Source organism: Leopardus geoffroyi, chromosome C1 (assembly GCF_018350155.1).
Source record: "Leopardus geoffroyi isolate Oge1 chromosome C1, O.geoffroyi_Oge1_pat1.0, whole genome shotgun sequence".
Taxonomy (NCBI): Eukaryota; Metazoa; Chordata; class Mammalia; order Carnivora; family Felidae; genus Leopardus; species Leopardus geoffroyi.
The window spans coordinates 23,455,318-23,477,925 of record NC_059328.1 but is presented as its reverse complement, the minus strand read 5'-3'; the positions used below and the strand labels follow the sequence as shown (position 1 = coordinate 23,477,925).

At 39.9% G+C, this 22,608-nt stretch overlaps 1 protein-coding gene across 25 annotated transcripts in view; it reads left to right on the top strand.

Annotated features, from left to right (window-relative positions):
* PUM1 (pumilio RNA binding family member 1) overlaps positions 1-22,608 on the top strand; it is a 135,281-nt gene that overhangs the window by 33,351 nt on the left and 79,322 nt on the right. For 24 of the 25 annotated variants that reach the window (XM_045476423.1, XM_045476417.1, XM_045476432.1 and 21 more), the window contains one exon: positions 8,927-8,995. In XM_045476423.1, coding sequence (XP_045332379.1) covers positions 8,927-8,995 — 69 coding nt within the window. Of the gene's footprint in view, positions 1-4,955; positions 4,967-8,926; positions 8,996-22,608 lie in introns of those variants that run through there. The other variant, XM_045476438.1, reaches the window with a different exon arrangement.

Here is a 22,608-nt window from a genome sequence, read left to right as displayed (position 1 = left end):
TTTAGGAACTTTTGGATGAGTATTCTTCATTTATCTTTTTTTATTTTTTCCATATGTTCTCTCTTGAGATTGGTATTTCAGAATGAAGTTTTTTACTGCTAATGAACACTTTCTGGTGTGTTCCCCATTTGTAAATAAACATTTTTTTTTATGTAAATGTAATCTCTCTAGTGGTATAGGAGTCTCTTTTATGTTTCTGAATTTTGGGTTTTTTTGGTGGTTAGCAATATGCCAGTCAGCTCTCTGGCTACAGATAGTAGTTTCCAGACAAGAAGAGAGACGATTGATCATTATCTGAAGTTTTTAAGGTGTTTTATTTTTAAGTAATCTCTACATCCAGTGAGGGGCTTGAACTCAGATCAAGAGTTGCTACTCTACCAACTGAGTCACCCAGGCGCCCCGATCATTGTCTTAAGTTTTACACTTTTTATTAGGTTCTTCCATAACAATTAAACCGTTTCTTTTTGCAGTTAAAATGGCCTTGCCTTCATTATTGATTTCAGTTTGAACATGATTGGTGAAATTAAGAAAAAGACTGGCAGAACCAGCAGTTGTGAGGTTTTTTTGTGTTTATTTTTTTTTTTTTTTCTTTTTTTTTATTTTTTTTTTATTTTTTTTATTTTTTATAATATATGAAATTTATTGTCCAAATTGGTTTCCATAAAACACCCAGTGCTCATCCCAAAAGGTGCCCTCCTCAATACCCATCACCCACCCTCTCCTCCCTCCCACCCCCCATCAACCCTCAGTTTGTTCTCAGTTTTTAACAGTCTCTTATGCTTTGGCTCTCTCCCACTCTAACCTCTTTTTTTTTTTTTTTTTTTTTCCTTTTTTCCTCCCCCTCCCCCACGGGTTCCTGTTACATTTCTCAGGGTCCACATAAGAGTGAAACCATATGGTATCTGTCTTTCTCTGTATGGCTTATTTCACTTAGCATCACACTCTCCAGTTCCATCCACGTTGCTACAAAAGGCCATATTTCATTTTTTCTCATTGCCACGTAGTATTCCATTGTGTATATAAACCACAATTTCTTTATCCATTCATCAGTTGATGGACATTTAGGCTCTTTCCATAATTTGGCTATTGTTGAGAGTGCTGCTATGAACATTGGGGTACAAGTGCCCCTATGCATCAGTACTCCTGTATCCCTTGGATAAATTCCCAGCAGTGCTATTGCTGGGTCATAGGGTAGGTCTATTTTTAATTTTCTGAGGAACCTCCACACTGTTTTCCAGAGCGGCTGCACCAATTTGCATTCCCACCAACAGTGCAAGAGGGTTCCCGTTTCTCCACATCCTCGCCAGCATCTATAGTCTCCTGATTTGTTCATTTTGGCCACTCTGACTGGCGTGAGGTGATACCTGAGTGTGGTTTTGATTTGTATTTCCCTGATAAGGAGCGACGCTGAACATCTTTTCATGTGCCTGTTGGCCATCCGGATGTCTTCTTTAGAGAAGTGTCTATTCATGTTTTCTGCCCATTTCTTCACTGGGTTATTTGTTTTTCGGGTGTGGAGTTTGGTGAGCTCTTTATAGATTCTGGATACTAGCCCTTTGTCCGATATGTCATTTGCAAATATCTTTTCCCATTCCGTTGGTTGCCTTTTAGTTTTGTTGGTTGTTTCCTTTGCTGTGCAGAAGCTTTTTATCTTCATAAGGTCCCAGTAATTCACTTTTGCTTTTAATTCCCTTGCCTTTGGGGATGTGTCGAGTAAGAGATTGCTACGGCTGAGGTCAGAGAGGTCTTTTCCTGCTTTCTCCTCTAAGGTTTTGATGGTTTCCTGTCTCACATTCAGGTCCTTTATCCATTTTGAGTTTATTTTTGTGAATGGTGTGAGAAAGTGGTCTAGTTTCAACCTTCTGCATGTTGCTGTCCAGTTCTCCCAGCACCATTTGTTAAAGAGGCTGTCTTTTTTCCATTGGATGTTCTTTCCTGCTTTGTCAAAGATGAGTTGACCATACGTTTGTGAGTCTAGTTCTGGGGTTTCTATTCTATTCCATTGGTCTATGTGTCTGTTTTTGTGCCAGGTTTTTTTGTGTTTAAAGGTCACTAGTATCATTAAATGATTTTGAAAATGTGTATTAACTCCTTTTACTTTCAAAATTGTTTTCTTTTATGTTTAGGAAGTGCTGACGTTTACATGAGATGTATATATTCTGGTAGTCTGGTAGCAAAACAGTTTTGGTAACCTAGTTCTAGTAGTTTATTATGTGGATCTGTTAATCATCCTAGCAGAATGCCACCAGCATATCAGGAAATCTGTAATTCTAATATATTTACCTTAATTAGTAAAAGTAGTAGCTGTGTTTAGTGATAGATAATAAAGAAGTGGATGGGGGTGCCTGGGTGGCTCAGTCGGTTAAGCATCTGACTTCAGCTCAGGTTCTGTGAATTTGAGCCCCACGTCAGGCTCTGTGCTGACAGCTCAGAGCCTGGAGCCTGCTTCGGATTCTGTGTCTCCCTCTCTTTCTGCCCCCTTCCCCACTCACGCGCTCTCTCTCTCTCTCTCTCTCTCTCAAAAATAAATAAACATTAAAAAAATAAAAAAAACATGAAGTGGACATTCAGTCTAATCCTGGCTGTGGTGACTTCATTTTCCTCATTGGGTATCGTAGAAGACAGTATCAAAATAGCGTAGTAATTAGTTGCTGGAACAGCTGTTGAACCCAGGTGTGCTTTTGTGTGACTTTGACGAGAACAGAGAAGGTAGTAAAGGGTAGAGACTTAAATTTGAATTCCACTCTATCTGCTATATGACTTTGCACAAATTACTTCACTGAACCTTGGTTTCCTTGTGTATAAAGTGGAATAATATCTATTTTTGTAGTACAGTGTCTTGAAACTCAGCAAATGCTGGTGTTTAGTGTTGTCACTGACAGTGAAAAAGAATGGAAACCTTCATGAGTAAGATCACGTAGTAGGGTTTGCAGCCACTTAGGCCGAAAGAGTGGGTTTTTTTGTCAATGCCACCCATCCCCTCCCCGCCAAGAAGGATGCTGATTTATTTAAATTGTATTTGAGGACCCTAATCAGTTTTTGCTTTTCTTACAAAGTGAGTGCTTTTGTAAGAGTACCTGCATTTTCAAATTATGATTGTTAAAACATACAAAGTATTTATGATTGTTAAAACATACAAAGTATTTATAGGATAGGGTCTGGCACAAAGTAAGGCTGAGTAAGTATCAGTTATTGTTTATGATACTGATACGTAGTGGTACAAGAGCTGCTGTATAACAGACTTAGTAGTTAATTCTCATGTTCCCTTTCCATATTTTATTGCTCAAGTTTCTCCTGCTTTTTTTTTTTTTTAGAGTTTTATTTTTTTAAGTAATCTCTACGCCCAGCATGGGGCTCAAACAGACCAGCCCCGAGATCTAGAGTCTCATGCTCTGCCATCTGAGCCAGCCAGGCACTGCTCAAGTTTCTCTTGCTTTTGCTTGGCTTTTTCTCACTGGTGTCTCCTTCCTGTAATGGTTCTTGGCACCAGCTCCCCTGCTTATATTGTTCTGGATCTGTGCTAGTGAAACAGAGCTAACGTGATCTAGGCTTGCCTGTGCAGAAAATCCTCCAGGAGAACAAAGGTAGTTGTGGAGGAGAAAAGCTCCTCTGACAACTTAGATTCAGTGGTTGAGGAAGCACATATTCTAGTAAAGGCAATTTTAGTCTCAAGGTGTAGAAATATGTTTTAACTAGCAAAAATTCAGGGCTTTAATGAAAGAATGCCAGGGATTCTCTCTGACCACCCCTGAGTAGAAATGTAAACGTGGGCCCCCTTGGCACTAGGTGGCTTTCTGTTTCCAGCACATTCTTCCTCTACGTTGCTTGTCTTCTTTCTGCTTATTCACCAGCTGATACTTGAATCAAAAATGATAGCCCCAACTGCCAGATCTTTAGGAACCTTCATTTTATCTCTCCATACCCGTCAGGCTCACATGGTAAGAGAAGAACCTGATTAGGTCAGTTTATCATTTCTTACCAGGTACCAGGGATTTGGCCATTTAGGGGAATACTTTTGCAGTAGGTGCTTGTGGCCAGAGATGATAGGAATCATGAACTTGTCCTTTCTAAGCATGTGTCTTGAAACATGTCCATTACAGAGAATATTCAGAAAGTATTGATTTGTTGAATTTTATTTTTCTAAGTGCACTATATAGCTCTGAGTTACTCTTTTTTAAAATACTATATTAAGGTGCCTGGGTGGCTCAGTTGGTTAAGCATCCGACTCTTGATTTTGGCTGAAGTCATGATCTTATGGTTCAAGAGACTGAGCCCCCCATCGGGCTCTGTGTTGACAGTGCGGAGCCTGCTTGGAATTCTCTCTCTCCCTCTCTCCCTCTGCCCCCCATCCCTCGCCCCCCCCCCACTCGTGCTGTGTCTCTCTCTCTCAAAATAAATAAACGTTAAAAAAAAAAAAATAAAGACTTCCAGTGTGATTTAATAAATACCAAGTCAGTGATATCTTTGTGTCCGAGTTTGGTTCTTCTGTACAAGCCAAGGAGAACTGGTCAAGCTGGCTCAAGTAGAGGGACATTCTTTGTAAAGACACACTGGGCAGTTAAGAGGAATGCTAGCAGAGTAGGGCCAAGAACCTGACCACAGCGCTGTCAAAACTTGTTTCTTTCTTAGGGCTTTTATTCCGGACTGTGTGGTCTCCCGTGATTATTTGCTTCATTCCATTCTTTGAGGTATAATGTTCAATAACACCTGCTTGAAAAATGGATTAATTGTAATTGATTAAATATTTGGATCACGAACTGTTTACATTTGGATGTCTTTGTGCCTGAGTTTGTTCTTTTTTTCCCCCCTTTGACTACAATGTTGGTTGGCAGAGAGTCAAACATCTGAATAGTGAGGTAGGAGGAGAATCAGGAGACCATAGTGGCATGGGAAGTTCAGGAATGAAGGAATTTTATAAAGTGGTTTTACTGAGTGTTTTAAAAAATGAGAACTGAAAGAACATGAGGTTGAGCCAGTGAGGGTGTTTTTTTGTTTTTTTTTTTTGTTTTTTTTTCCCCCCTTTTGGAAGTTTCTGAATGGATGAGGATGGAGAGTGAGTGTTGAAGTTTCTTTGAATTGATGATTTAGCTGGGAATTGAGACAGAGAGATGGATGTACTTTGAGATGCTAAGTTTTAGAAAGTAATTTAGATGTTTGCATGATCTAGGTACTTTTAATACGTTGATTATGGAAATGTTGAACTGGAGAGACACCCACCCCACCCTCCCAACAAGGAATGGCCAAAATCTTAACCCTGGGGGGGAGGGGTGGGGAAAGAAGGGATGAATGGGTGAAGGAGACATTTCAGTTACTTGAAACAGAATAACCTGTGAGGTGGGTACAGTTGAATAAGTGCCTCCTAAGTTTTGGCCATTTTGTCTCATTTAACTGTTACAACAAACTTGTAAAAGAGTTGGTGCTACCTCAGTTTTACAGATGAGGCAGTAGTGACACGTATATCATTCATTGATGATTCTGATAAGTGTATGGACCGTTGGGTATGGTAAGTAGGGTTTCTCAAGGGGTGATGGGAAGGGCAGGCACCCTTTCCATGTGATTATCTTAAAGAGAATTTGATTATGTTAAAAGATTTGTAAAGTGATACTTTTGCTTAATTTTTAATTTTCCAAGTGTGGTCTGTAATTCTGGGTCTGTTTGTTTTTATTTTATAACTTCTGTGTGGTAAAACATGCAACTTAGTTTGCCAAATTAGGCAACAGGATCTAGTTAGGACAGGATTCCTGCTGGAAGGAGAGAGAGTTGTTGAGTTTACGGAAGAAAGTTCTGGGAACTGGGAAATGGAAGGGAAACTCAGAAGCATAGGATCTGTGTATGGATGGTACTTGTGGTGGGACGAAGGGAGGAACGTAGACGTAGGTCAGGCTCTAAAGTGCTTCTCTTGCTTGCGTCTTCAGCAACGGGACTGGCAGATGCCTTCACGGGGAGGGGCAGCGGTAGAGCAAGTCCTGGATGGTTACGAGAAAGTTACATGTTACTGGCAAGTAGCCCAAAGACGGAAAACGGGAAACAGGTTTGTGAAACCAAAGGAGATAGGTAAGAGCAGTTAGTGAAAGGAAGGACGTCTTCTAGACATTTAGCAAAAATGGAGAAGAAAGTAGGAAGTCGTGCTAGAAATTAACACTAACCCGGCACTCAAACCTAGAGGAAGCAGTGGAGCACCAGGACTGGAAAAGACTGTTCTGTCCTGATGGGAGAATTTACTCTGATTATAATTTGCAGCCAGCTCTTCTCTTTTATGATAGAAGGAGCTTCTTTGTTACCTGCCTAAAATATTTCTTCATTCTTTGATTTCTCTTGATTCCCGAGCATCTTCTTCTGATCATTAGTTTTGTTTCCTAGGAAGAATTTGTGTGGAGAGTCTGCCTGGTGTCGATGACCATACCAGGTATAGCTTCTACTATAAACAGTACGTTCCTGACTAGTTGAAAACGTTTTTTTGTGAGAATGATTTGATTTGTCTGGTCTAGTCACCTGTGGGCAAATGGTTTATAATGGAGTTTCTGGACTAGCATGGCAAACTTTGGAAAGTGAGGCTCCTTCTCACCTGTGTGAGGAGAACGACCAACAGGAATTAGGAGGGTAGTGCGCAGAGGTAGGAGGAAGAGTGGTTCATCCTCTGGGTGGGGGTGGGGGGGGGACAGAGGGAGACACCCGGAAAGAGGGAGGGCTGGAGGAGGTGAAGAGGGAACTGAAGACAGGGAGAGAGAAGACCTGAGAGAGCTAGCAAATAAGAACAGAGAGAGAGGGAAAGAGGGAAAAGGGGGGGAGGGGGAGGGGGGAGAGAGAGAGAGAATGAATGAGTGAGTGAGTGATGGATGGGAAGATAGATCATATAGAAGGGAATGGAAATGGCTCCAAGGGCAGGGTGGGCTGGCTTTGAAGGTGCGGGGGAGGAGACAGTGGAAAGCAAAGGCAAACACACCAAGAAAGCACACTCCTCAAAGCCCAGGCAGAAACAGAAGGCACTGTTATCTGAGGGGGTGAAACTTCCTGTGGCTGCCTTGGAGGCAGCGTGGTCACATAGGAAGGACATTGCATTTTGAGTTGGAAGCCCCGGATTTAAATCCTGGCAGTGCCATTTAAGGGCTCTGCCCTCTTAACAGCAGTTGGGAAGGGCATTTCTCAGAGGTTTGGTGTTCTCATCTTTTAAATGGAAATAATCGCTGTGACATTGTTGTGACGATGACATAAATATGTGTACTGCATGTTCTGTACCTTGCCTTACTACTCTTTATATTTCCCTCCTTGGGAAATATAAATAGGATTTCCAACATTCTTGGTTAAAACTATTTGTAGGTTGGATTTTCAAGAAATGCCTAGCTCTAGTTAAATGTATGATTGGATTCCACAGAAAGAGCTAGATATAGAGCTTTATGCATTTGATTTACATGCTTTGTAAATGTTCACTCTGGCCTGAAGGTTCAAAATGATTTCATCTGACATTTGTAGTTTTCCAGTTAGCATCTTGTCCTCATTCTCTCCTCCCCCCCACGGCCCCGCCTTTATCTTTACTACCTATAGCTTAGAAGCTTACTCAGTGTGTTTACCTAAATAATGGAAACACTTTGTAATGTGTTCACAGCTTGTTTCCAGGCCCTTGGAAACTATTTTAACCACAGTAAAAAGCTTGGTCTCTATCTATGTCTCTTTGTTCTCATTGGGCTGAATTTTAGCTTCATTTTGAATTTTATAAATTTCCATTTTTAGCAGGCATCCCAAAGCTGCTTTGTCTTAGTGACACATTGTCATTTTGTAGCGTATATCAGCTCTGGGTTTTGAAGGTATGTGACTCAGAACAGCGGTGTAGCTATATTTTTATGTGGTGTCGGTCCAGTCAAGTTAAGATTGCTGGGTGATAAACAGGCAGCCCTGTTAATAAAATCCTTGGGTTGGTTCTCCTAGCTGTATTCTGGCCTGTGTTCTCCATACTCTTCCTTCTGCCTGCCTGACCTCAGCCTGACCTTTGTGTGTACCCACTGCTGGCGATTGTACACCTACATTGGGAGGTAGTGATGGTCAGATGAGGGGTTTGTGAGAGTCCTGCTTCAGGCCCTCTGCTGTCTTTCTCCAGCGGTCGAAGAGCCTTCCTTGTGAATAAACAAGGGGCGGTCCTCTCGCCTCAGGCAGCAGAGATGGCTTGCTGCTCATAACTGAGAGGACCTACAGGATATTAGACAACACAAGGTTTTTTGGGTTACTGTTTCGAATAAATGATCGCACACTTCTTCCTTGATCTTAACCTTATCTTGTAGAAATGACCTTAGATAGGAGTTCATTGAAGCCTGAAAAGATTGTTCCGATGTGGGCAGTAGTTTAATGATAGGTGAGGTTTGAAGGGATTCTTGTGATGAGTGCTGGTTTTTCCTCCTGGAGTTGAGATCCCAAGAGCCCCTCTGCGGAGATCTTCCAACATAAGAGAAATGTTCAGACACCCCACTATACAGTTTGCAGTGCCTTTCCCTGAGGTTTATCCAAGAAATAACTGGGTTGGGCCAAATGAGTCCCCTTGTTTCTACTTGCTTGTCACAGTTGGGGGCAAGCACTGTGGCTTTTGAGTCCAGAGCCATGTTCAGGTCACATAATCATAGGTCGTTGCCCTTCAGCATGTTGGTCTTATACATTTAAAATATATGAAAAATAGCTAACATAATGCTCATTTGATGGAATATGCTTTTTCTGGATTATGTATTTTTCATGTTGTGGAAAAAAAAAGGAATGGGAGGGGAGAAAACAGGGGTCATTGGCTCTGAACCCTGCTGATTGAAGGTAAGTGAATGTTTAATTTCAGTCACTTGCTTATTGTTATGTCTTTGTCAGTATCTGAAGGTAAACCTTTGTGTTTAATGTGAGCGTACAATTCAAGATGCTAACTCGAAACTTTTTCCTTCTCTATTTTGAACGATAGGTGCGTTCTATGGATGAACTGAATCATGATTTTCAAGCACTTGCTCTGGAGGGAAGAGCGATGGGAGAGGTAAGTGAACTGGTGTGTCAGAAAAGTGGGCCTGTTTTTAAGGGAAGTTTGGAGCTGTCTTTCATCAAATGTGTCCGAATCTAGTCTCCAGAAGTATGTGCTTGCTTTTCCTTGTTGCCATCCTCATGATAGAAATGGGATATTGCAGAATTTTGCCAAAATGATTTCATTATAAGAAGAACGTTAACCTTAGCCTAATGTCTTAAAAATAAAACAAAGCAACCAAAACATGAGCACAAATTATTGATGGTTCTATTAGCCAGTCAGTTGTAAGTCGAGGCTTTAAAGTTTCACAAAATAATTTTATATGCATCACATATCCTTACTTTTGCCTCATTTTCCACTTGCTAGGTTCTTTTTGCAGCGGAAGGGGGTCTTAGATTGGCTGCTGATCAGAACATGTTGATAACCTGTTTTTAGAGTAGGTTGAGGAGGTTGTTTGGAGCTCCATCGTGGAGAGGAAGTTGTTAGATTTCTGGTGAAATGATTCCAGAGGGTAGAGGTGTCAGTCAGAATATATAGAATTCAGGAACAAGAAGTTTGGTTTGTTTATAATGTTTAAAATTTGCAAAAACAAATTCCTGTCATCTGCACATCGATAGGGAAGATTGCCGTAATTCTAGAAGAAATGGGAGTATAAAGCACAGCTGACTTCTGGCCATTCTTGTGGTTGACAATTAGAATGTATTGGTGATAAGGTAGAACATATAGTTTGGATTAAGAGCCAAAGGTGTAACAGGTTCTCAAGCTGGGGGCATTTGCTTGTGGTTCTCTTGTTCTGGAGCTTAACCTTAGGCTTTTTCTGTCTGTTTTATTTTTTGCATATCTAATATTTAAAAGCTCCCACATCTGTTTTAATGTTTTAAAGGAGGGAAAATAGCTGTGTTCTGGATTCTCTTTTATATCATTCATTAAACACACTTGTTCTTTGATTTAGCAAATATCCTTTGATCCAGGCACTGTGCTGGGTTCTGAGGATTCAGGGTTAAGGTAATTCTTCTCCTGATGTATAGCAAATATTCATTGACTGCCGTGGTGGTTAGGCATTAGTTAAACTCTTCTGGTGTTTTGGTTCTGAGGGTCTTGCTTCCTGTGTTTTGAGGTTTTGTTTCCTACTTTTCCTTGTCATCCTGTGATCAGAGTTCCAGTGTCCTATCATCTTGGGTTCATGGGTTTTGGGCCTGTTCATGGGTTTTTCTCCTAGAGCTTTAAGAGAAGTTAGATAGGTGGCATTATGTCTCCCATGCCTGCCTAATATTAAAACAGTGCACATTAATAAATCCTCTATGGTTAATGGGGAAGAGATTTTTCTCCGCTTTTGGAGCAAAATTTGAAAAGAAAGTTAAACAGATGAATCAGATATTAAGTGTAGATGGGAAAACCGTGTTTGTCTTGTTCCCCACTCCTGTGACTTTAGCCTGGTCCACTCTACCAGAAATCAGTGCCAGTTTTTAAAATTAATTATACAAAATAAAATAATGCCTTTTGCTGTTGTGTACACTATATAATCTCTAAAGGCTTAGAGTCTGTTTAATTGAAGAAATAGTGAACAGAATCGAATAGAAAGTGAATTTTATTTAAATGATGACAAAACTACACACACACACATACACACAGACACACACACAAATGCACACACTTTATTTTGAGAGAGAGAGAGAGAGAGAGAGGAGAGAGAGAGAGAATTTCAAGCAGGCTCCACACTGTCAGTGCAGAACCTGATGTGGGGCTTGTACTCATGAACCCCATGAGTTCATGACCTGAGCTACAATCAGGAGTCAGATGCTCAACCGGCAGCCACCCAGACACCCTGACAAAAATATTTTTTGAATAGTTTTTTCCTTCCAAAAATACCTTTCCCCCTACCCAAGGCTTCCAAACCTCACCTTTCTTATTTGTGTTAGGAAATAGTATTTTTTTGGTATCTGTATACTCACACCTGGTTGTGGGCATATGTAGATGACCAAAATGTACTCCAGCAGTTATGGGGTGTCACTCTTCTTCTTTCCTCATTACGTATTCAGAGAGTAATAATAACTACCATTTGCTGACAATGTATTATTACACAGGTGCTAAGGAGTTTGTCTCATCAGTAACTCTATCAGGACGGATCTCTTATCCAGATAAAGAAAGAGGCTGAGAGAGATGAATTAATTTGCCCAGGGCCACATATCTAGTAAGTGATGAAACTGGGATTCTGACCTGGCTTCCTCTTCAAAGCATGTTCCCTTAGAGTAAATGAAAATCTCATTTTAGTAAGCTGTATACAAATTGATATTTTGGGGGAGGATTAAAAAAAATGCTAATATATGTTCCTCCCAAAATACAGATACTGAGGTAGTTCTTTAAAAGTAGACTCTGCCCTCAATGTGGAGCTCAAACTCATGACCCCAAGATCAAGAGTTGCAAGCTCTACCAGCCAGGTGCCCCTGGTTTTTGAAAGCATAACCCACTGGCTAGGCACGGTGTGGACAGACTAAGTATAGAGAATGAGGTTTCTGTACCCAAGCAGCTCTTTAGCTACTTGAGGAAGCAGAGAGTACACTTGACAACAGAAAGAAGGCCCAGTGTTGCCTATATATGTTTCGGGTTTAGAGAGAAGGGAGTGGTCAGTATCGCTCGGACAGTTTGTGATTACTGTAATGGAAGAGTGTAAGACTTGGGAATTGTTTTCTGGTTTAGTTAGTTAGGGTCTGGATAGGTGCAAGATGGGAGAATGTTTTCTGCAGTGTTACAAGGGAAGTTGGCAAAAGAGAAACGAAGAATTAATAAGCTTTTATTGTAAAATAAAGCTACAGCTTCTAATTAGTTTAACCTCATTAAATTTCCTTCCCTTTAAGCAATGAAAGAGAGGGGCTGTGTATAAATGTAGTCTTTACCCCTATATACGCTAAAATTTCAAGTAAATTGCTTTGATTTTTCAGCCAGGCACAGTGGATTTTTGTTTCACTTATTTTGTGTGTATTTGTGTGTGTGTGTGCGCACGCGCTTGCACTTGTGTGCGTCCTCATTACAGTAAACGATAGATACCTCATTTTGGTAAACGAAAATGAGTCCTAGTTCCTTCTGTTAAGAACGTTACGAATCGTTAGAACTGAAAGAGAATTGGTTCCATTAAGAGTAATTGAGCTCTAGTAAAGTTAATGCTTCTTGGCTCCTGTTAACATTTTTTCCGTCAAAGCCAACACTAGGCTCTGCAAAATGTAGAGCATTTCTTAGAACTCTTGCTAAGAAGTGGCTACTTGAACTATCACCTCAGACCTTGTTGGCTGTCCGAGGTACAGTTGTTCTTAGCTGAAGGATCACAATACAAGTGCCTTACCTACCTCTTATTCTAGAAAATCAACATAAAAAGGACGATAGTAAAATAAATGCCTTAGGGTTAGGCCACAAATTATTTTCAAATATGTCATTTACTCTCCTTGCCGGTCATTTCCATTCAACTTAAAGGTATAGTCCTGAAAAGTTGAAAGGCGCATATTGGAGCAGCTTCTTAAGTTTACACATGAGAAGATTAGGCTGTTAGTTGAGTATTCAGGAGTAGATCTTTGTAGTACTGAGGAAACGCTCACTAACCTTGGGTAACTGGGCTTGGTTTCTACATTGGTTTGGTTTCTGATTTTGTATAATTTACTTGCTTCACCTGTAAGAGGACAGCAGTGTTCCTACTTTTTGTGTCTTAAAAAAGGATGGATTTGCCAAGGGGAGAGCTGTTGATAGAAAAGGCATCTTTTTTTTTTTTTTTTTTTTGCATAATTGGTTTTCTAAAAACTGAGGACTTTTTTTCTGTTTAAGATTCCTTACTGTTTTATGTGCAGAAAACTTGATCATTTTCAGGGACGTTGAGATAGTAGTGATTATTTCTGGAATAAATGGGATGTATTTAGATACGTGGCCCTTCATCTTTGTTTTAGAAAGCTGAAGCATAGACAAGTTTGTAAACCTGAGGAAGCAGATCTGGGAGGTGCTCGTGTGTGTGGAGTCCTAATGAGAATCCTGTCATGTTCCTTGGAAGTAGAATAAGGTGAGATAGGGTTAAAATACAGCTGTAGATTCTTTTTTTTTTTTTTTTTTTCCAGTGTTTATTTTTGAGAGACAGAGAGTGACAGAGTGTGAGTAGGGAAGGGGCAGAGCGAGAGGGAGACACAGAATTCAAAGCAGGCTCCAGGCTCTGAGCTGTCAGCACAGAGCCCGACGCAGGCCTTGAACCCATGAACTGTGAGATCATGACCTGGGCCGAAGTCGGACGCCCAACCGACTGAGCCACCCAGGCGCCCCAATCTTTTTTTTTTCTTAAAAATGTTTTTAAATGTTTATTTTTGAAGGAGAGCGCGCGCGCGCGCGCGAGAGAGAGAGAGAGAGAGAGAGAGAGAGAGCAAACGAGCACACAAGCTGGGGAGGGGCAGAGAGAGAGGGAGACAGGATCCAAAGCAGGTCTGCACTGTTAGCATAGAGCCCGATATGGGACTTGAACTCATGAGCCGTGAGATCATGACCTGATCTGAAGTCGCTTAAGTGACTGAGCCACCCAGGCACCCCTAAAATATAGCTGCAGATTCTTATTGGACATTATGTAGGAATTCTATCTGTAAGTGTAAAATAGCAAAATGGCTAGTAAAGGGAGGAATTTGGTAGTGATTTGGAGAGCTAAAGAACGGTTCACCCAAAGAAAGGTGTAACTTGGTGGGATAGAGCACGCTCTAGACCAGAACCCTGAAGCCACAGTCCAGCCTTGGCTCAGACGTTCATCTTCTTCGGACTTTGGCTTTTTTTCATCTGTAAGACAAAGATGTTGGACTGGTTTCCCAGGACCCTTTCAAGTCTAAGATTTTGGAGTTTGCCCTTATTTCTATATCTTTAAAAAGATAGAAAAGAGGAATAGTTATCCTTTTTCTAGGATATGCCAGAGGGCATCTAAAAGATGTCTTTTTAGAGTGACTTCCCCCTTGTGATGTAGAGGTTCTGTAACTTTTCATTGGGTTTTCTAAGTGACTCATCCACCAGTCTGCAGTTGTCTAAGGCGTTGACGTATCTGTTCCTAAGGGCTCATGGGTGGCAATTCTGAAATCGAGGCAAGTGGAAGACTGATGTGGATACCAAGTCTGTTAAATTCTTTTCTACATCTTTCCATCATGGCAAACAGAATGGCTCATAGAACTGGAGGTTTTTTTTTGAGTAGCTAAAAGTACTTTTAGGATTCACAGCCCAAGAACAGCTACCTAACACTGGCAGTTTCTTGCAATTCGAGTCCCATAAGAGTAACTCGGTTGACTCCAAAATTGACAGAATTTAGAAAGGAGATATATTGTGTGCCAGCAAAATCATGCACCCTTTCTTGCAGAAGGAAGACGAATTAATAAAGTCTTTGGTGTATTAATATAAAAACATCTGGCCAAATAATGCAGTGAATCCCTTTTCCCCCAAAATATAGCTTTTGAGTACAGACAGGAATGGTAAAACTGCCTAGTTCCTTTAGCCTTGTCTTAATACCATTTGGTTGTTGGGCATTTTTGGCATCTTGCTATTAGAATGTTTCCTTAAGAGAAAACGTACATAGTTAGCCAGACCAAATGACCTGGAGGTATGAGATCTTAGTTCATGACTTTCCTGTATTAGGTTAGTGACTATGGGTTAGAGATGAAGTAAGCGACCTCTTCAAGGTATTGTTTGGGGAAGTTCCTGAGATCTCGTAATAGTTTTGGGACTGGGCGTTTTGAAGAACAAGATAGAAAAAGGGGTCTTCTGTATTGAGGAGGGCACTTGTTGGGATGAGCACTGGGTGTTGTATGGAAACCAATTTGACAATAAATTTTATATTAAAAAAAAGAAAAAGAAAAAGGGGTCTTCTAACCTTGAGAATGTGGGTGCATCTGACATTTGGAACCTGGTTCTCAATTCTGTCCCACCACTTTGAGACCTGTTGGGAACTTCACTCGTTCCAATATCTGCCTTCTCTCCTGTATTGGGAAGAATAGATAGACCTACCACTGTATATCCTTTGCAGCAGGATGTAGCTTATCCACATACTGCTTAGTCTGTGTTTGTTAAATTTCTCCCCCTTTATCCTCCATTGGTTGAAATGTTTTCATTCTTTTCATCCACATCACTGTACTTTATTTGAGGGCAGGCCAACTAAATCGCTACAGTAATGCATTAACACTTTTCAAGATACTTTGGCATTGATTTCATTGCTTATGTGAATCTCTGAATAGATTTTTGGGAGATGTTAATACCATTTTTTTTTACATGAGGAAAATGAGTCCTAAGGCCAAGTGATTCCAGCTAAGGTGATGAGTATTAAGATGTGGATTTGAATGCCAAATAAGTTCTATTTCAGTAGGCTCAGGAATAATAATAATAGCTGCAGCACATTACCATATATAATTTTCCAGGTACTATGCCAACTACTTTGTATACGTTACAGTCTTCACAGTGGTCCTACAATATTGTGATGCCCTTTTATAGACCAGGCAAAAAGGGACTTGAGAGGTTAACATGATCATGAACCAGCTATTCGAATACACATCTCTGTCAATCCAGATCTTATTGGGTTTTTCTGCTGTTCGTTTCTTCATGTCCAGAGTCTGTTATTTAACTTCACTTATTAGCTCCTCTTTATAAAACTTTTCTTGCTCTTACCAACCAGAATCTATGGAGAGGAATTCAAGTAGCAAGTTATTTGTGTCATTCTTATGGCTCTGATTTATTTCATATGTAGTGATTTGTGTAAATGTTTTCTGTTTCCCCGCACGTAAGTTTGTTCAGGGCAGGGGCTTCAGCTTAATAACATACTTTGTAAATAGCATCTGCCCATATACTGTGTTGAATGAATCTTACAAAATAAATATTTTTTTCCTAAGCATGGCTTCCTCTTTATTTTCTCTTTTATCCAGAAGTTGATACTGTCCTCCCCGCACGGGACCTTAGTTCAATTCCGTAAATATTTATTGCCTGTATTCTTTATTCAGATTACTTTTCTATCCTAAGGGATGTGGGGTTGTGAAGGGGGGAGGATGAGGAACTGCCAGAACTAAAAAAGCCTCTATTCATTCATCCTTCTCTGCATATTTTTACATTTTCAAACTATTTGATTATTTTGCAAAGAGTAGTACATAAGATGAATAGTAAATCAGCAATGCTATTACCATCCAAGTTGAATCCGATATAAGGGGTTTATTATAAAGGGTCTTTTGTTTAATGTAGTTGTAACTCGATCAATGGGACACTTTCTCTGGGTTATCTGCGGGGGCGTGGAAATACCCTCATTACATATACACAACCAGACATAATTGTATTTAGAAAACAGGAATTACTTTTGTTATATTTCTTGTTCGAGTGTGTATTAAACAATATTGCGTGCAATTCTCTGTTCTTTACTGTTACTTTACTGATGAGGAACCAGAATTAACCAGAGTTAATCCATTGTTTCTTGATTAATTAATGCATTCTGTGATTCTCATTATAGCAAAGCATGTAGAGGAAAGAATTTATTTTCCGTATTGATCTTCCTGGTATACATAATAGCCATATCTATGAAATTTTCATCTCTCGGAGTGCATGAAAAAGGGAACTTGTCCATATCTGGCACACTGAGATCTTTGTCTTGTCAATTTAATAATTAAAAATGCCCTGAGGCTGACTGGGCATGTGGGTGGGTTTAAGTATTTGCTCCCATCTTGAGGCAAAGGACTCTTTCTCTTCTCTTAGTTGAGCTGTTTCCTGCTTTGGGGATATGAGGTGGGTAGGTCATGAAGCAAACTAGATGTTTTCATGGTTTTATTCATGAACTTAACAGGTTTCCTGTGTGATCTGGAGGCTTATCTTTTGCACATTGGGCTCTTGGGTATTACTGCAGGAAATCACCTAGATAATTATTGAGTCTAGACCTAGTGTAACATGTATATGATTATGTTATAGGACAAACCATGTAGCTTATACATGTGCAAAAACAAATGACCTTGTTTGACCTAGATAATATAATCCTGTTTCCTTACATACCGTTCCTTTATCCTGCAGAAAAGCCTAGTTCACCTTGGACATTTCTTCATTTTCTGAACACAGTTTACTGTCAGTCTATCAAGTTTTATGAAGATAGCAGGGAAAAGAAGTTTCGTTTGGTTCTGTTCCAATAATTTGAAGGGGGAAGGTGTAAAGAATTTTACTTTCAGTGGATTTGGGAGGTGGGGAGGGTGCAGTGGAGAAAGGATTAGTGTGGAGCTTGCCCCAGGGTAATTTATCACAGAAGAACATGGAGATTGATGTGCTAACAGTATCTCTGAATTTTTTTATGAAAGTATTCTTTCATTTCACGAATGAAGTTAACAGTGATTGTGCTCTTTGTGTGGTAAGGAACCACTGTGCTCCTTTGAAGAGTGCACACTGTGGAGTTTGGCAGCCATCAGCTGAAGAACTGAACGCACTTCTGACTAACTCGTGGTTGTCCTAAAATTTAAGAGCTACCAGATTCTTCTGTCTGCTTGATTCGTCTTTTTGTTCGTACTGTTCCCTAGGAAGCAACCAACCATGGACCTTCAGGACAACCTGAAAACTTTACCCATTGGACTTGTGAACTTAAACTTGGAACACCGTATTCGTACATACTTGGGTTCTGTTGCACGACTCTACAGAATAGACTTCTCCTTGAAAGAATTTCAGTGATAGACTGGCTTATGTATACTTAGTGACTTCATTCTTGCTTGTCATAATGGGCTATGAATCCTCACTTTTGAAATTACATAGGTTTTTTGTTTGTTTGTTGTTGTTGTTATTATTATTTTTTTAATGCTTTGAAAGCCGAGAGAAGCATCTGCGTGGCAGTTTGTATCTTCCTTGCCCGATTTCCACAGGTCCCCTCTCTTACCCTTTCGTGCCTAATTATTGCCTCCTGACGTCCATTTAACTTCCCCTTCCCCTTCCCCCATTTTATGGAGGAATGTCAGATTAATTTTCTGAACTTAGTTTTTATGACGTTCCTTCCTGTTACTGCCTGTTGGCTTAGAGTGTCACTGGTCGCTGGACTAGTTGGGCTAGTTGGGCTAGTCCTTACTGCTTCCCTCTGTCGCTGGCCAGATGCCTTTCTTCTTGGTGGGCACCTGCCCGTGTGCTTTCCTTTCTGTCTTTGCTCTTGTTCGAGAGTCCTTCCCACTGTCTTCTCGCTCTGTACGGACTCCGTACGGGAGTCCTGACCAGTCCTGTCACAGGTTAGTGCTCCTTTCTTCATCTGTAGGAGGTTGTGAAGTTCAACAGTCTGAAGCACACCGTAAGTGTGCTTATCTTAAAATGAAGGCCTGGTAGCTGTATCACTTTGATTCCGGATAGGTTTTTCTTTTTAGGGTGAAGAGTGTCTTTCACTACTTCTGTTTCCAGTAGTGGCTTCTACAGGCTGTGTATTTCAGGGCCTAGTCAAGTAATACTTTACTTTTTGACATCAGTACTTCAGATGCTGGAAGCTTTGAAATTTTTCAGTAGCCAGAAGAGCAGTAGTGGTTTTCCAGATGTGGGAGAGAGCAAATTTTCTCTCATTGGCCAGGCCTCAGTGGCTTGTGTCATTTCTTTAGGGGCGGAAGAGTTTCTAAAGGACATTCATTGTAACCATTGACATTACTTATGAAAAGTGCTTAATAGCTGGAAAATATTTTTCAAAAAACCTGTTAATTTTATATACTGCAGGATTATAATTATGCAAAAATTCCTCTTTTTTAAAAGGAGTACATTAGATTTCAACCAAAAGAGATACTTACTTAAGAGACCGTTCACGTGGAAATCCGTTTTCAGTGGTAAGCATCTCGATGCCTAGATGGACAGTTTTAGGCAGTAATTGCTAGGTGCCAGGTTTCGAATCTGCCTGGTAGAGAGATGTGAAAAAATTATAGCAGATGTTGATGCTTAGTTTTTTTGTGATCTGAATGAAATGAAGCAGTCAGAAACGTTTCAGCACTGAAAAGTGATCTTTCCGTGTAAGTATTGAACAACAGGTTAAAGAGAATGGAGGACACTTAATTAGTAGCTAGACCAACAGGAGGCGTGAATTGAGAAGGTCCTACTCCTTAAACTGGAAGGGAAAATGAAGAGGAAAACACCACCTTCGTTATACTTTCTGTCTATTGAAAAGAGTAACTGGCTGTGATAACACCATTGAACTCGTTCGACATTCCTTATTTAAGGTACAGGTTTCAGAGTGGATTAGATGTTACGTGCTTGCTTAAAAATACTTGAAACATACAGTGTGGGCACTCCTTAAAGTTGCCACTAACTTTTGTTACTGTGAGATTATGTTGAAGTGAAGTGTGTATGCTTAAAAGAAAATGCCTTGTTTGTAGTGAATTCCATACCCCTGTAATCTCAATTTCTATTTGTTAGAAAATCAGTTCTAAATCATCATAAACGTTGATTTTGTAGTAAGTCATTGATAATGTCACCACCCCAGCAAGCACCGATTTCAGTTTTTATTTTTCTTTCCAGTCTTGATCCAGAAGGGAAGGGTGCGCCAGGAGAAGGGGTCTTTACCTGTGCAGTTTTGTCTTTTACTTTTAATTTTGTAAACATTACCTAGAGTCTTTATGGCTGTTTTGGGTGAGCTTCCATTGTGGTAGCATAGCTACCTTGCTCCTGGTTGTTTTGGTCTTGTACTTTGAATGTAGAGGTGTGTTTTTTTTGTTTGTTTTTGTTTTTTTTTCCTTTTCTTTTGAATTCCAGTCTTTTGTCGTTGTTGAGATATATTCTCAGGAATGAACATGACTCTTGATGTATATATATTTTCTTTACCCTTTCCAAAAGAATTATCCTAACAGTGAATGAATGGATATACCCTTAAAAAAAAAAAAAAAAAAGTCTTGTAAAGTATATTGACATGTAATTTTATATTTAAACTATTTCTTGTTAAAGCTTTTTAAATGACTTCTGAGTGTAGTTCATAGTATTTATTATGAAAACACTTGATGTACTGTCTTCCTTGATACGGCTACAACCCTGTATGGTCTGAAGGGCATGGGTAAGGTAGGGCATTAAGATTTTGAGAAGGGCTTTCTGAAAATTATATGATGTTCACACATCAGAACTCTGCCTAGAACCTGTGACTGTCAGTGGTTACCAATTATACTTCTTTATTTTAGTCAGTTCTGAACGGTCCTTTCTCTGAATTGATGTCGGGTTCTTTTAACGCCGTGAGAATGTAACGGGAATATGTACTAAGAGATTAAAAAATTGGGGGCGGCATCCTGTACCTTACCACCTGTTTAAAACATCAGGTACTTGACTCCTGCACTGGTTACATTCCAGTGATGAAACTCAGCTTGTGTTGGAAGTTTGCATTGCCAGATAACATGATCAAACCTGAGCATGCCTGTAGGGCTGTAGCGTGCGCCCTGTGACTGCTCCTCCTTAAGAAGCCTAATTTCTGCTCTGAGAGGCAGACAGTGTTGAGTCCTGTAAGCAGTTACCTGATATTTTATTCCTTTTGAGAACAGAGTGCCTGTCGGAGTGTGCATTGAGTATTGAGACCATCAGAAAACCTCACTGATACTTCCCTGTGCAAATGTTCGTGGTGGTGTGGTCAGACATACCCAGTCCTTAATAATGATCATGCCTCTTAGTTTCTGCAAAGGTGTAATGATGGCTCTTCTTGTGGTGGTTTGTTAGGGCTCTTAATTTTATGGAATTTACACACACACGGGCTGGGTGATGCTGGGCTCACACCTGCTAGTTGAGTACCCCAGGAGCATTTCATTTGGCTAGCCATTTGTAGTGTGAGGTCTGTTGGTTACCACTTTGTTCTTCAGTCATAGTGGCAGCCGATTTTTTGAGTGCTTGCTCAGAGTTCAGCATTGTACTACTTTTTTGCACAGATCTCATTTAATGTTCGTGATAGTTCATTTTATAGGTGAGAAACCTGAGGCCGGGAGGGGTTAAATTCACAGAGTTGGGATTCAGAAGCAGGTCGGTTTTTAAAAGTGACTTCAGAGCACCCATGCAGGCTTTACTACTGTATTATTGCTTAAAATAAGAAGGCTGGAGGTGCTTGATATTATCAGCACTTTGTTGTCTCCACCTCTGTTTACAGGGCTCTTAGTGGGGCTAATGTTGTGAATGATTGTGCAAGTGTGGCTTTGTTTATTGTCTCTTTTGTTAGATGGTAAAAGAAAAAAGATGTTTCCAAACAGAATTCAGAGATTTTCCAAATGGCTAACATTGCTTGTAAACCAGTGCTTGGTTTCTCTTTTGTTCTCCAGAAGCCTCATGAGTATGCTTACTGATTTCTTTACTTTCTGTGTCTTTTCTTTTATAAACCTGTGGTTCAAACTGGGATAAACAGTGTTTTGTTTTGTTTTTTTCCCTCAAAGATTTGAGAACTCACATATTGGGGGGTTTGGGGCAACTAGGAATCCCATTTAATGGGACGATACAGGGAAGAGTACAAAGTCTGTTGTTGGCTGGGGAGGATGCTGGGACCTCCCAAGTCCTGGTTCTCAGTTAGTAGATCTTGAAAGGGATTTTGATCACTAATTCAGAGGTGATTGTATTATGGGATTGACCTATACTAACCAGAACCACAAGAGACTTCTATATGAAAACCAAAATACAGTTTACTAATTTATAAGGAGAAATAATAACTCTCAAGTGGGCAGGATAATTGTGTTCAGTGATCAGCATGCCTGGCTACAGGAGGGAGCCAAGTTCTCATATGAAGTTTGCTTGCTCAGCAAGAGTCTGAGCCAGGGAAGTTACTTAGATGTTTTTAGTGGCTACTGTAATCAGGCTGCTATCTAGCTTGATGCATTCATTGCTTTTATGAGGATAGACAGTGCATCATATGCCCTCTCCCTAAATTTGCCACCTGGGTAATACTGCCTACATCTGACTCCCTGGGTCTCTTTTGCTTTTGTTGGACCAATTCCTAATTCCAGTTATCTTCCTTTAGAATTGTCAAATCTTTTAATCCTCTTATTGCCTAATCTTTCTTTAAAGTAAATTTTGTAAACCTCTGCTGTGATCTGTTCCTTTTTTTTTTTTCCCTGTCAAAGAACAATTTTATTTCCAAGTTTTTGATGGGGTAAGCAGTAATTCACTTTTCATACAATGGTTGGTTTTAAATTTTTGGTGTTGGATTTAGGTGTGGCTTAAAGGAAGGTTTGGCAGCTCCTGGTGTTTATGCCAGTGGGTTGGTGAGCCAGTCAGTCTGTTTTAGCCAATACTGTAGATGATACCTACAGAGGGGTTGCTGTTGCATTTGAAATAACAGATACTCATCGTCAGTTTGTTTTATTTTATAATTCAATAGATTATAGCTTCTTTAACTCTGATCAGATTTGAATGGTGAATGTCATTATTTTAGTTGACTCGAATATCTGACTGCTACTAGTTTTTGGTAAGTTTAATATATCTAAGCCCATCTAATTTTGCAGAAGTTAGTACTTTTTTTTAATGCAGAAGGGCTATGAGACAAAGTAGGGGAAAATGGGAAATGAAAAGCATGTTATTTTTTCCAAAGTCAAAAGTCCTTGGACTGTAGATACTAGAAAAGGAATGAGAAGTGCTTCTTGAAAACAAACTTTTATTTATTTTTAAAGAGATTTTGTGTTATTTATTTATTTTTAAAATTTATTTATTTTTGAGGG